At 34.2% G+C, this 12678-nt stretch overlaps 3 protein-coding genes across 4 annotated transcripts; 2 read left to right on the top strand and 1 right to left on the bottom strand.

The window, feature by feature from the left end:
• The first annotated feature begins 2202 nt into the window (after positions 1 to 2202).
• On the top strand, positions 2203 to 3531 carry LOC126971866 (uncharacterized). The gene has a single exon (XM_050818384.1). It carries the CDS (start codon positions 2349 to 2351, stop codon positions 2988 to 2990), a length of 642 nt encoding a protein of 213 aa, XP_050674341.1. The 5' UTR covers positions 2203 to 2348; the 3' UTR covers positions 2991 to 3531.
• A 76-nt stretch (positions 3532 to 3607) lies between these two features.
• LOC126971870 (39S ribosomal protein L30, mitochondrial) lies at positions 3608 to 4521 on the bottom strand. The gene is made up of 3 exons (XM_050818391.1): positions 4261 to 4521; positions 4058 to 4184; positions 3608 to 3949 (listed from the first exon to the last, which is right to left on the bottom strand). The coding sequence occupies exons 1-3, from the start codon at positions 4371 to 4373 to the stop codon at positions 3653 to 3655; spliced, it is 537 nt and encodes a 178-aa protein (XP_050674348.1). The 5' UTR covers positions 4374 to 4521; the 3' UTR covers positions 3608 to 3652.
• A 1750-nt stretch (positions 4522 to 6271) lies between these two features.
• On the top strand, positions 6272 to 12622 carry LOC126971844 (uncharacterized). 2 transcript variants are annotated; one of them, XM_050818346.1, is made up of 5 exons: positions 6275 to 7982; positions 8267 to 8327; positions 8849 to 8970; positions 9660 to 9859; positions 11844 to 12622. In XM_050818346.1, exons 1-5 carry the CDS (start codon positions 6514 to 6516, stop codon positions 11930 to 11932), a joined length of 1941 nt encoding a protein of 646 aa, XP_050674303.1. In that variant the 5' UTR covers positions 6275 to 6513; the 3' UTR covers positions 11933 to 12622. The 2 variants fall into 2 exon arrangements, with proteins under 2 accessions (XP_050674304.1, XP_050674303.1); XM_050818347.1 differs by lacking the exon at positions 11844 to 12622 and having other exon boundaries at positions 6272 to 7982; positions 8849 to 8953; positions 9660 to 9802.
• Positions 12623 to 12678: the final 56 nt, after the last annotated feature.

The raw sequence follows: 12678 nt of genomic DNA, 5'->3' as shown, positions 1-12678 counted from the left end.
CTTCTTTTTTGAAGTTGGTTAAAAAAGTGGCCGTTAATGATCTCACGAGCTCAATTTTTTCCGAACATAATAATATGGTAAATTCAGTCATTTAAAACAAATATTTATAGTAACTATTCAAAGTTCTTAGTTTAAGCCTAATTGAATTAAGATTATTTGACTTTGAATACTAATAACATCATCATGACGTCGTACATTATAGCCTCCTATCAATATCTACCAATAAACACAAAAAACTATCCCAGCGGTGGGACTCAATGGAGTGGAATAACGCTTAGAACGTGAGTAAGCCTATGCGTAATTAAAAAAAACTTGCAAATAAGTATCAATTATCAGTAGGTTACGAAACGTCTGTGATACCGAGTAAATAGCACTAGTTTGTAATTGTTTGTAACTGTGCGAAATCGAAGCACGTCATCAAAATCGGCGAGCAGCTTTCCAGTTACCCGACCGGAACACGCAAGTTCTGGTCGTTGTCAAAAGCTGTTCTTGGTAACTTCAACCAGCCATCCCTGCCGCCATTGCACATAAGGAATGACACCCTGTCCCATACGGCAAAAGAGAATGCCGATCTCCTGTACACTCTTTTTGCCTCCAACTCTTGACGACAACGGAAAAACATCACACCACCGACCATCCCGCAGTGTCAAAGCTCTATGCCTGAAGTACAGTTCACGCATAGAGCATCAAGACAGTACGGTTTTCGCCATGGTCGATCGCAGATGATCTTCTGGTATACTTAACACATATATGGGCGGCGGCTGTCGAAAGCAAGGGGGAAGGCCTGGCAGTTAGCTTGGATATAGCGAACGCCTTTGAGCGTGTATGGCACAAGGCGCTTCTCTCAAAACTTCAATCATTTGGGTTTCCCGAGAGCTTTTGCATGTGGACCTCCAGCTTCCTCATTGGTTATTATCGACGGTTATTGCTCGAATCCCAAGCCTGTGAACGCTGCAGTGCCCCAAGGCTGTGTGCTCTCTCCCACGCTTTTTCTTCTGCAAATCAATGATATGTTGGACACCTCCAACATACATTGCTATGCAGACAACAGATGCACTGATGATGCCGTATACACGGGCCATGCAGGTCTCTCTCGGGAAATCGTTCACCAGTGCCGGAAGAAACTTGTGTCTTCTATCGAGTCCTCTCTCGAAGAGGTCGCGGAATGGGGTCAATAGAACCTTGTCCAATTTAACCCCCAGAAGACTCAAGTTTGCGCGTTAACCACTAAAAAAACCCCATTTGTTGTTTCACCAGATTCTTGCCTGAATTCCAGCTTCACACGACACGCCACAAGTTAGGATTTCATCCCCACCATATGGATGTGTGGCGGTCTACTATAGTCCGATTTTCTAGCAGCTTCTTCCACCTACTACAAAGCTGTGGAATGAACTTCCTTGTGCGGTGTTTCCGGGACGATATGACATGGATACCTTCAAAAAAAACACGTACACTTTCCTTATAGGCCAGCAACGCTATGTGATTCCTTTGTTGTTGCATGAGAATTTGGGCGGCGGTGATCACTTAACACCAGGTGAGCCGTACGCTCGATTGTCCGCCTTTTTCCATAAATAAAAAAAAATTGTTCACGTTCTTGCTAGACATTCATATTCACTGGCAATGAATTTCTGTACACAAAATACAATTTTGTTAATCATTGTTTACTGGGCCTTTAAGAAAGAGTGACTCTATAATTTTCATTTCTGACTGTGTGCTTATCGCGTCCTTTCATCTGTCCCATTCTGATAAGCGGGAGAGATAGGGCACATCCCTATCCTACTTGTCAATAATTTTTCCATATTTAATGAAAAAAATTCGTTTTACTAAATTATTTACGCTTTTTGCCGACCTATCTTATATAAATAAAATAAACTTAACGTTGATAAGTCACACAATTTTTTTTTTACGATGTAATGTATTATTTGAGCACTTTTTATAGCACACTTCGGCTTGTTGTTTGACACGCAGTTGACACACGACTAAGGAGAAAAGCATGCCTAAATTGTCTTTAAGCACACTTTTTCCGTTCCGCTATCAGACTGCGAATGATATGTATGAACGTCATTGTTCTTCTATTGTATTTTGGTTTGAGCTGATGGTCTTTTTACCAATGCTCTAAATAAATAAAAGTAACTAAGACTAGATATGACTTAAGCTAGCAGTTGGCCACAGGCCAACTGTCAACGCAGTGTTCTTTGGTCAACCGTCAACGCCAACAGTACGATTGTGAAATCAAAATAGCTGATTGTTTACAATTTTGTAAAAAATTAACCTATATTTAAAACTATTACCACAACAATAACAATTTAACATAAATAATATCTGGAAAGCTTGGATTTTGGCGAAAAATGAATTGTATGCGGTTATTTCGTGAAATACAATTCAAATCTATTCATAAAATTTGTCATGCAAAATTTACAGGACATCATCCAATTAAGTTTTCAGAAACACAAAATAAGTACAGAAAAAAGGATGAAGTATCAGCAAATTGGAACCTTATTTATAAAGCACCCATGGAGAATGGTATAAATGTTGCCACAGCTTACCTCACATTTTCATCAAGTTTTTTTGCAGTTTCAGCACTATACTATGCATTGTTTTCATTTGATGTTAATACAATGAATGATCCAGTATTATTGGGAAATGGTGTCGTAATTGCTAACAATGCTTCTGAATGTTTAGTGTATTTGGTGGCATTTTGTGTATTTCATATTGCTGTTAAGATATTACTTTCAAAATATGTGGTACGCTTGTATCAAAATGGTGATGAGTACATAGCAATATTTAGAGGGCATTGGTACAATTCCATAAAAAAACATAAATTTCATTTGAATGAATTTAAGAGACTTAGTCCAACATTTGTTGTTACTTGGGGTGAGTCAAGATATGGCCTCGGAGATAAACATGGAATTCTGTTAGAAAATTATTTCAAGACACCTGAATGTTTGAATTACTTATTGTACAAGAAAAAACCTGAAGAAAATGATTAATATTTTGTTTCAAAGTACAAAAATTGTAAAAATATTTAAGAGTATATTTTGGTGTAGTCATTAAGACAGACTAATAGATTGTGAAATGCCAATTTTTGTCAATTTATATATTTCTCATAAAGGGTTGCCTTGCTAAATACCTACACAAAATTTTTTCAAAGAGGATGTCAATACTATGTAATGAGAGGCGGGACTACCTAACTAAAAATTAAAATTTAGTTTAGTATGAAACATGCAGCTATTTGACATAAGTTTGAAATAGAAGTAATTACAGTATTGGGATTGATCAAAGTATAATCCGGCTAAGTTTGAAAGCGAACAGTTTCTTAAAATGTAGTGGATTTCAGCTATCTCTGTTTTAAACAAGATAATAGCTGTCATCTGGCAATCTATCAATGACTGCCGGTTTCATACAATCAAGTGAATTACTTTTTTCTTAGAGTTTTGCTAGGCTGAATTGTTTATTTGACACTATAAGGATGGGAACACTCCACTTTTTAATATAATGTACATAATATAATAAAATGCTGATATTACAATAGTTTACATTTGTTATTTAAGTCCATGAGACAGCATCTGCAGTACTTATTTTAGCAATAATAAGTAAAACTAATAAGGATTCTAAACATATTTAATAATAGTACTAAGGATGTAATTATTCATTAGTAGCCCCCATTAGAGCCTGTCACCCATTTGAGTCTTGAATCCCTTACTATGGTAGTAGAATCCATTCTTTTTGGATCCTTTTCAAAACTTTCAAGTGCTTCTACTCTCTTTACATCTGGTTTTAATTCCTTTATAACAATACATTCTCCATTTTCTTTTAAAACCGTGTGCTTAATATCATTCTCTGTTGGCTCTCCATATGGAAATGTGATTGGTGTTATTTTAATTAAATGTTTAACTTTCCAAAGTTTTGCATTTATTTCTGGGATGTTTTTTACTATTGCCATTTGATTCTGGAAAATGTAATACATTTTAAAATTAGAAACAGGCTACAAACAGTGGATTGATATATACTTATAATACTTTGTCTAAATAAACAAAATTGTTTTGTTAAAACTTACCACAGAATAAATTTTAAGCTCTCCTAAAATTTTTTTCTCCCACCATGGTTGATGTCTAGTTGATTTTATAAGTTGAACCCTAAATAATTTAGATGGTGTACATTCAGGTTCTTTGTAATCCGGGTATCTATAAACAGAAGAGTTTGTTAGTTTTTTTTAAATATACTATAAATAAGAAAAGCAATAATAAACACCATTTAGACCTAGGATAGTAAAGAATGCCTCCAGGATATCTAATTCCACCAGGATGCAGAAAACCTTTTGATCTCGTTAGTGTAGTTAATGGACTTAATACTTTTAGGAGTTTATGGTTCATTGTAATTCTTTTTCCTGTTATATATATTTAAAAAGTTAAAAATAGGTAACCGAACGATCAAATTTAACAGTGATCAGAGTATAAATATTGACTTAAAATGCTAAAATAAAAAATCTTCTCCGTCTCATGTCTTTCAAAGAAATATTTCTATATCTGACTGTCATATGTCATGGTCAGTTATGGTTGGTTAATTTTTTTTATTCCATCCCTTTCGGGCCAGGCAAAAATCATAGACCATACAGCCTCATCAATTGTTGAAGTATTTTCAGATATTTTTTCAACATGAGGGCATATTGTTCATTCGTTTTTGTCTTCTCTGTTACAATTTTCAAATACTTATTGTGAGCATCATTTCATTCCCTCGATTGTATTTGCCTAATTTTCAGAAAGCCCCCATTTTATAATGGGGGCTTTCTTTCACTTTTATAAGTGAAAATCAATGCTAGGATAAATTTACCATGTATAAATAGTATGACAATATATATACTAGCCTTCCGAAATCTGCAAGTGCCCCAGGGCACTAGATTTTTCAGATACACCAAAATTGAAAGTTCCGTACGGCACGCTACGCCCTGACCAAAACGTTCTGACCCTAATTTTGTTTATAAGATGGTTTATTTTGCATATTATAGCTTGTTTCAATAATTTTCTGATACATTCACTAGCAAGCAATCTACTAGTAACTATCTCGTCAAATTAAGCAATTCAAAACACTAACTCATATTCTCGAATTTTATAACAGTGAAATAACAAATTTTTTTAAGTAACCACTTTTCACCATGAACAAATAATATTTGTGACTGACAAATTCATAAACAGATAAAATTTACTCACATTTCAAATAAAATTCAATTTTTTTATACCTAAGTTTAAAACTGTATGCACAATTTCTTTGTGCGTCGCAACGGAAAATAAAATGATTTATTATAAATTATTTTTGAATTAAAACTTATTTGTCAGCATGAGAGTAATATTTTTATGCAATAAAATGACACGAAAATGTGGGACATTTTTGTCCAATAAGAGGGAGATAGTGAGAAAGGGCGAAAGTAGCAAGAAACACATAGCGCCGTTGTATTCAGAACATCTTCCCTATTAGCGTAACTAGCGTTGTATCGAGTTTTGGGGAGACGGCCCTGAGTTCCCTAGGGAAGATGTTCTTTTTACGCATGGCTTGGCATGGCAACTTACGCAGGGTAGGGTTAACCCTACTCTGCTAATGAAACTGTAAGTGGAACATTTTAATTAGAACAACTAAATTTTAATTTAAAAAAACAGTTAGTAATTAATTTCTAATATTGACAATAAAATAAAATAATTTGATTTACAGAAGAGATTAGTATAAAAATATAAACGACATTTAATACCGTGATACACATCCCAGTGAATGGTATGCTAGGTGCTGGTAAGAATGTCATCTCGTGATAAACATGCTCGTGTCTGGTATACCAGTATCTGGAAAGGTTGTGCACCGTGCCAGTGACGCGCGAATTGAAGATCACAAAATGAATTTTGATATACTTGCTCACGCCTTATATTATTTTTATACATGGCTGTTCACGATACAGCGAAATGAATAATAAAGTTTTCTCGTCGCCCCAACAAGCCATTATGTTTTGTTTTTCGATTGCACTACGGCAAAAAACAAGCACAAATAATTATCTTGGCTGATAGTTGTGCGATTTACTAGCACGTTAAGTTTCACGTGCTTGTAGCTGGCGTGCGAGTCTCCGTACGAGTTACTCAGATCGGAAGCTTGTACGTCAAATGTCAATGGCGGTACGTAGTGCTGTCAATTGTGATGTGTATTCAGTATTGACACATTGGGCAATTGGGCAAAATAAATACGACGTTCGTTCAACTTCAATTTCTAACTTTCTACAGTTAAATTTTTAAAATTATCAACGAATTTGTAATTGGTTTCGTTTTGAGTTAAGTTTTATTATAATTGTAGTATCTTTTGCATAGTATGATTCTTTAATATGTACTGCATTGCTTTTTAAAATAACATTTGATTGTTTATTAACTGATTTTACTAGTATACAAGTCCAGATTTATTTACAATTTAAGATTTATCGCAAATAAGTATTTCTGTATATTTTAACCGTTTTAATTGAAGATAACTCAACGTTGGTTCTCCATGAAGAGAGTGCGATTTGAATCACCGTTGAAGGATATAAATAGGAATATTATGATTAACGACAGTGAATCTCATTCACCACGACAGTTTATAGGGAAGCAAATAAATTCAGCTCCAACTCTGGACCATCCCGGATATGGACGGGTATTGTCCTATTCGACTGACCCTGTGCGAAGATATGAATATGGGAATAGTTCACCTTATCCAACATTAGAAAAATCATATGCACCGAAATTTTCAGCAATAGCTCATCCAAAATTACCATCAAATGATCTCGATTTGAGCATGTTAGATATTTCCAATGTGGCGCCACATAAACACAATTTTTCTTCAATTGCTAAGAAATGTGACGAAGTATCAGAGAATTGCCAGAAAAGGTCGACAACTGCAAGAGAAAATAATAAATATTCAAATGGAACCATTAGTGAAAATGATTTTTTCTTAAGAAAGGAAAACCTTAAAACAATTGGTGCCCTAAGTTCTATTGGTGATATTAGAAAGCTGACTCTAGATAAAGAAAATAATCCTATCATAAGAAAACAAGAGCTTGCTCAACTTGGACATTTAAGTCATCTAAACAATGCTTTTAATTATCATCAAGAAACACTTAAAACCAGTGAATCATTGCATGAATATTGTAAATGTCATCACTGTAGTTCAACAAGTACTCCATATAATGAACAACAGTGCTTAGTACCGTCATTGAAACTCACTCCAATAATAAATGAACAACAATGCTGTTGTATGATACAGAAATCAAGAATGTGTCCACATCATTTAAATGCAAGCCCTATTAAAGTCCCGTGTCAATGTCAAGTACAAAACCCTAAATCTAGCCCTATAAATGCTATAGATAAAAAGACATGGGCTATAGAAAAGTATGAGAATAAAAAATCAGATAACACTGAAGTTGTAGGACAAAACACCGTCACAAAGGAGAGAAGAGAACCAACCGTTGCAGATTTGTTCAAAATAATAAAATTACAGAACGAACAGTTACAGTTGTTGCAAGAAAAAGTTGATAAATTTATAGAGAATAGTAATAAAAAAGAAGTTGATAGTAGGCTACCTATTCAAAATGGTGTTGACAATTTTACAGTACAAGCTGTTGGTAATCATCAACATAAAATGTCAATAGGTGTAATGACTAGTTTTGAAATGGTTTGTACATCAACTGTCATCAATAAAGAAGTTATAAAAAAATGTGAGGCACAGATACAGTGTAATAGATCACAAATCAGCATTAAAGAAGTTTCCAAAGCACAGCCGGTCAACATAAATTTTTTAGAAGGGATACAAAAGAATGGGGAATCTGAACCAGAGATTGTTAATGATATGATAAGAAATACTAATATTGATGACAAAACATTGAATGAATTAAGTTTATATAATCTACATGTTGACAATGCAACTACACCCCTTATGTCTCCTGATCAAACTCTATATTTGGATGTAAAAGATTACAGCGAGTAAGTGTGCATGATCCAAATTATTTTAAAGGATTGCCTTTATATAGTTCTATTCAACAAGCTTAATGAGTTTAGTGGTGGGGGTAACAGTGATGAAAAATAAGAACATAAACAAATTTAGTAGGAGTTCTGTAATATCATATTTCAGATTTGGTACCATTCTTTTTATAACATCACAAACTATTATTTATATAGTCTGTGCACTTGATTTTTCTGTTAACCTTTGCTTAATGCTATCCATTTTTTAGAAATTCCACAAGACTATTGATTAAAATATTTTTCAGTTCTGATTCTGGAAGTGATGATCCATCAAATGTGGGTTGGACATATTATAATAAAGTTATGGTAAGTAATATGTACAAAAAAGTAATGTTATAAACCACATAACTAAAGTAGTTAGTCCTGCGTAGCTTAGCTTAGAGTTTGTTTTTGAAGTGAAAACTTCTTTAACCACATTGAAGGATGGACGAGGAAAAAATATGTGTTCGCGTCACTGACATGCTCATAACTGACGCAAATAATAATTATAAATATATATATTACACACTTTTTGGATGGGTGAAATCTCGTGATTTTGCGTGACATATTGTGCATCAGAAGTGCTGTGTATATCTTATTAAGTGAAATTGGATATAGTGAAAATTTCAATGTGTGTATACTGTGCATTGTTGAAATAGTGTTTTTGTTATTAAAAATAAGTTTTTTCAAAAAAAATTAAATTAATAATTTAATTGTTTAAACATTATAAAATTTATGATGTTAATACTAAAAGTTCTAGTTTTTACTTCTATCGGCAGTCTCTACAAGGGTCATATATTTTTATTGTCACATGAATTTAAGTACTTTCAAGCTCTTATTAATTTCAGACTCATGTGAACGGTATTCTGCATGAATCTGATATGCCTTCATCAGCCAGTGCTATGTACAGGAACACAAGGCAGAAGTGCTTAATGCAAATTGACAAAACAAATGTTAGTGTTACTAAAAGGTTCGTTTTATTTAACTTATAGATTTAATTGTGAGATTGCCACTCTGTCCTACCGTATTTATTTATTTATTGTTAACAAGAATGTATTGGTTCTGTACAGTAATTACCATGACAATGTCTCAGTTTGAAAGAGAGAGAGAGACTAACAGAAAGAGATGTAGTTCTAAATGATGAAAGTCTCAACAGGTTTGATGATCAGATTGATTATTATTTTAAACTATATGCTTGATTCTAATACTTTTATTCAAAATAGGATTTTATAAATAACATGTTAGATGTTTAAACTGTTATGCATTTGTAAAGATTCGTCTCAAACCTGAGAAGAACAGGTGTGAGAAACTCAGTGGGTTTTTTTTGCTGATAAAAGTGAGTTTTTTAATGTGTGGCTTCCAGGTCATGTCTGTCTTTTGTTTTTTATGGCAGAAGAAGACAAACAAGCGTATGGGTTACCTGATGTTAAGTGATAATCTTAACCCACATTCTCTTGCAACACCAAAGAAATGACAGTTGTGAATGAGTGGTGCAGGCCTTTAAAGAAGGTGTACACGCGAAAGTTTCTAGAAAACCGCACTTTGGAAAAACACCAGATGGTGGGAAAGATATTCTTAAGTGTGGCGTGTCATGCGAAGGCGGAATATGGTGGTAGGAGTTTCATGTATCTATACATTATAATTAATAATTAATTACAGGGTGACATTTGGACAGAATCCTGTTGAAATTCCACAAGCACCTACTACAACAACAGATACAAGCTTAAAAATGAACCAGCTTGCTGCAAAATATTTGAAGACCAACCAGGATGGCCTCGCATTAACAAATGTGCCAGCCCAACCAACTGACTTGTCATTTGCTACGAAGAACTACATGGAGAGACATAAGATTCTGCAAGGTATTCTTTTTTTATTTTCTGCCCATCCTTCGCACCTATGCCAAAGTATTGAGTGAATTCAAGAACTGAGGGTAAAAGAAAATATTATTTTTGTCTGCCTAGGGTTCAATTAGCAAATTTTGCATATTTTTCAGAGGATTAAAACGCGTACAATTGTAATTTTTACATTAGGTTTTAGTGTTAAAGTTACATTTTTATTATAATTTTAATTAACCCGACGTTTCGTGACATTTTCAGTGCACGTTTCAGGGGGACTGCCGTGTTCGTGGACTCGTCATGATCATAGAAAATACTATTTGCATACTTTTCCATGTCAAACTCTATGTGACCTATGTTTTCCACTGGGAGGCTGCTAAAAACAAGTTTTTTGTCGCTAGTTAGAATTGTACAAGCAGTATTTTTTTATGGAAGAGGAGGACAAACGAGCGTATGGCTGGTCACCTGATGTTAAGTGATCACCGCTGCCCACATTCTCTTGCAACACGAGAGAAGTCACAGTAGCGTTGCCGGCATTTAAGGTTAAGTTAACCCATATCGTATCGTCCCGGAAACACTGCACAAGGAATCTCATTCCACAGCTTGGTTGTTGTACGTCCAGATGGTGGGGATTATAATCTTATTTGTCGTGTGAAGGTCGAATTCGGCCGCAGGAATCAGGTTTAACAGCTCATCGAAACACTCCCCGTGATAGATGCGGTAGAAGACACTTAATGTAGCGACATCTCTACGAAACGCCAGGTGATCGAGTCGTTGACAGTATGTCTCAGTTTGAAGTGTGTCCGTTCAGGATTGTAATTTTTTTTTAATTATCCTCCGCGGCACTGTATTGTATAACAGGCAAGGCGAAGGTAGCCCTTACGATCAGATGTACGCCTTCCACTTGTCTTGCCATTTCTATAATAAAAAAATGTTGTTCACCTTCACATATAGAATATATACATATAATAAACAAAAATTGCTGTCGCTAACTGCTGGGCCATATGGGTTGTCTTATAATGTTTCTATAATATAGGAATATTTAGGTAGGTGACTCATTAAATTTAATTTGAAAATAAAAAAACAAATTGTTTCGATTTGAAAGAGCGACATCTCAAGTCAATTTCCTAATATTGGGGTTGAGCAGGTAATCAATTACTGTAAAGTAGATCCCGTAGATGAAGCCACAACCTGATAGTTGAACAAGACATACAAGATTTATCAACGATACTTCACTCGAACGGTTGGCTCAGTTGGAAGAGCGCTCGCACGGAACGCTCTTGCGTTTGTTTCGCGTCGCGGGTTTGACTCCCGCATCGTTCATAAATTTTGTATTCAAATTTAATTTGTGTAAATGGTAGCATTGTATATGATAGACGCCTAAATTTTGAACTTAACTCATACCAATGCCTAGGCTTGCCCGTATCTGCTGATCGCTCACTCCGTTATCTTCATCTATCATGCGTCGTACAACATTGATGTTATCTTCAGTAGTCGCTGTTAAAGGACGTCCCTCACGCGGATTATCATTGAGATTGCTAAGTCCACGCTTAAACTCGTTAAACCAATTGTAAATAGTGGCACGAGATGAGGCTTCACTAAGAAATGCTAATCGCAGCCTATCATAGCTTTGTTGTTTAGTAAGCCCACAACGAAAGTCATAATAAATCATTGACCGAAAATTTTCTCGCCTTAGGTTCATTTTCACGTGTAACAAGAGTTTTAGGATTTGACGCCAATTCACAAAAAAAAATGACAAATGAATGCAATATACTACATTAAGTTACCAAAGAGTTCTAAAATTGAAATTAAAAAAAAGTTTTGATTAGCAATATTTCTAACTGGCCAGTTCTAAACATTTTCAGTGTTACCCACGTACTATTACTATTTATAACATAATCCGCCACTGAAAGAATATCAAATACGTTCCACAGGTCTTGGAAAATAGTCGGAATAAAGGACTAAAATTTTATTTATATAATATGTATTGATAATTAATTTGTTACAGGTAAAACTGCTGCGCCACAAAAAGTGCAACAAGACATGCCAAAATTTTTAGATATTACAGTTTTAAAACAGCAACCGAAGTTCCTATGACTTTAATATTTTTTTTTTGATATTGTGTATTAATTTATAATTACCAAAACATGTAATTTGTAATTAATATTTTATTTTAATGAATTTTTGATTATGACTGCTATATTAGTAACTATGTTTGTAAGTATGTGACATAAGACATTCTTATTGAATTAAAACAATTTATTTAAACAGACAGGATTTTATTCAAACATCATTGAAAATAACAATTAAATTCTATAATAACCAACCATATACAACATATTATGGAATACTTTTCTTATGACTAAACACTTCTCAATAATCTACGAAACAATTAAGTCTATGTCATAGGCATTTGTGTTTTGTGGTGGTGGTTATGAGATTGTGCCATTATCTTATAGTAATTCTTTTTATAAATATAACATGAATATTTCATGAATAATGTATAGTACTTTTCGTAATAATGTATTTAACACATTTTTTTTCGAATCGAAACCCCAGTGGGACCATAGACCGAACAGACTTCCACAAGATCCGCGGGGCTTACCTTATAAATAAATATATGTACTTATCCACTAATCTTTAAGGAAAGTTTATTTTTTTCGTCATAAGTGGATAGACACTTGTGACGTTGGCAACACTGTATGGAGATACAGTGTGCAAGCAAGCAAGCACACACGAAGGTGTATGCTTGGTGGAAGCATTAATTCAGTATGGTTTGGAAATAAATATCTGAAAAAATATGTAAGTGGGTGTTTTATTGTTACTTTCCCCTACTATAGTAG

This window comes from Leptidea sinapis, chromosome 24 (assembly GCF_905404315.1).
Source record: "Leptidea sinapis chromosome 24, ilLepSina1.1, whole genome shotgun sequence".
Classification (NCBI taxonomy): Eukaryota; Metazoa; Arthropoda; class Insecta; order Lepidoptera; family Pieridae; genus Leptidea; species Leptidea sinapis.
Note: the sequence above shows the minus strand (reverse complement) of the source record. Positions and strands in the feature narration are given on the sequence as shown.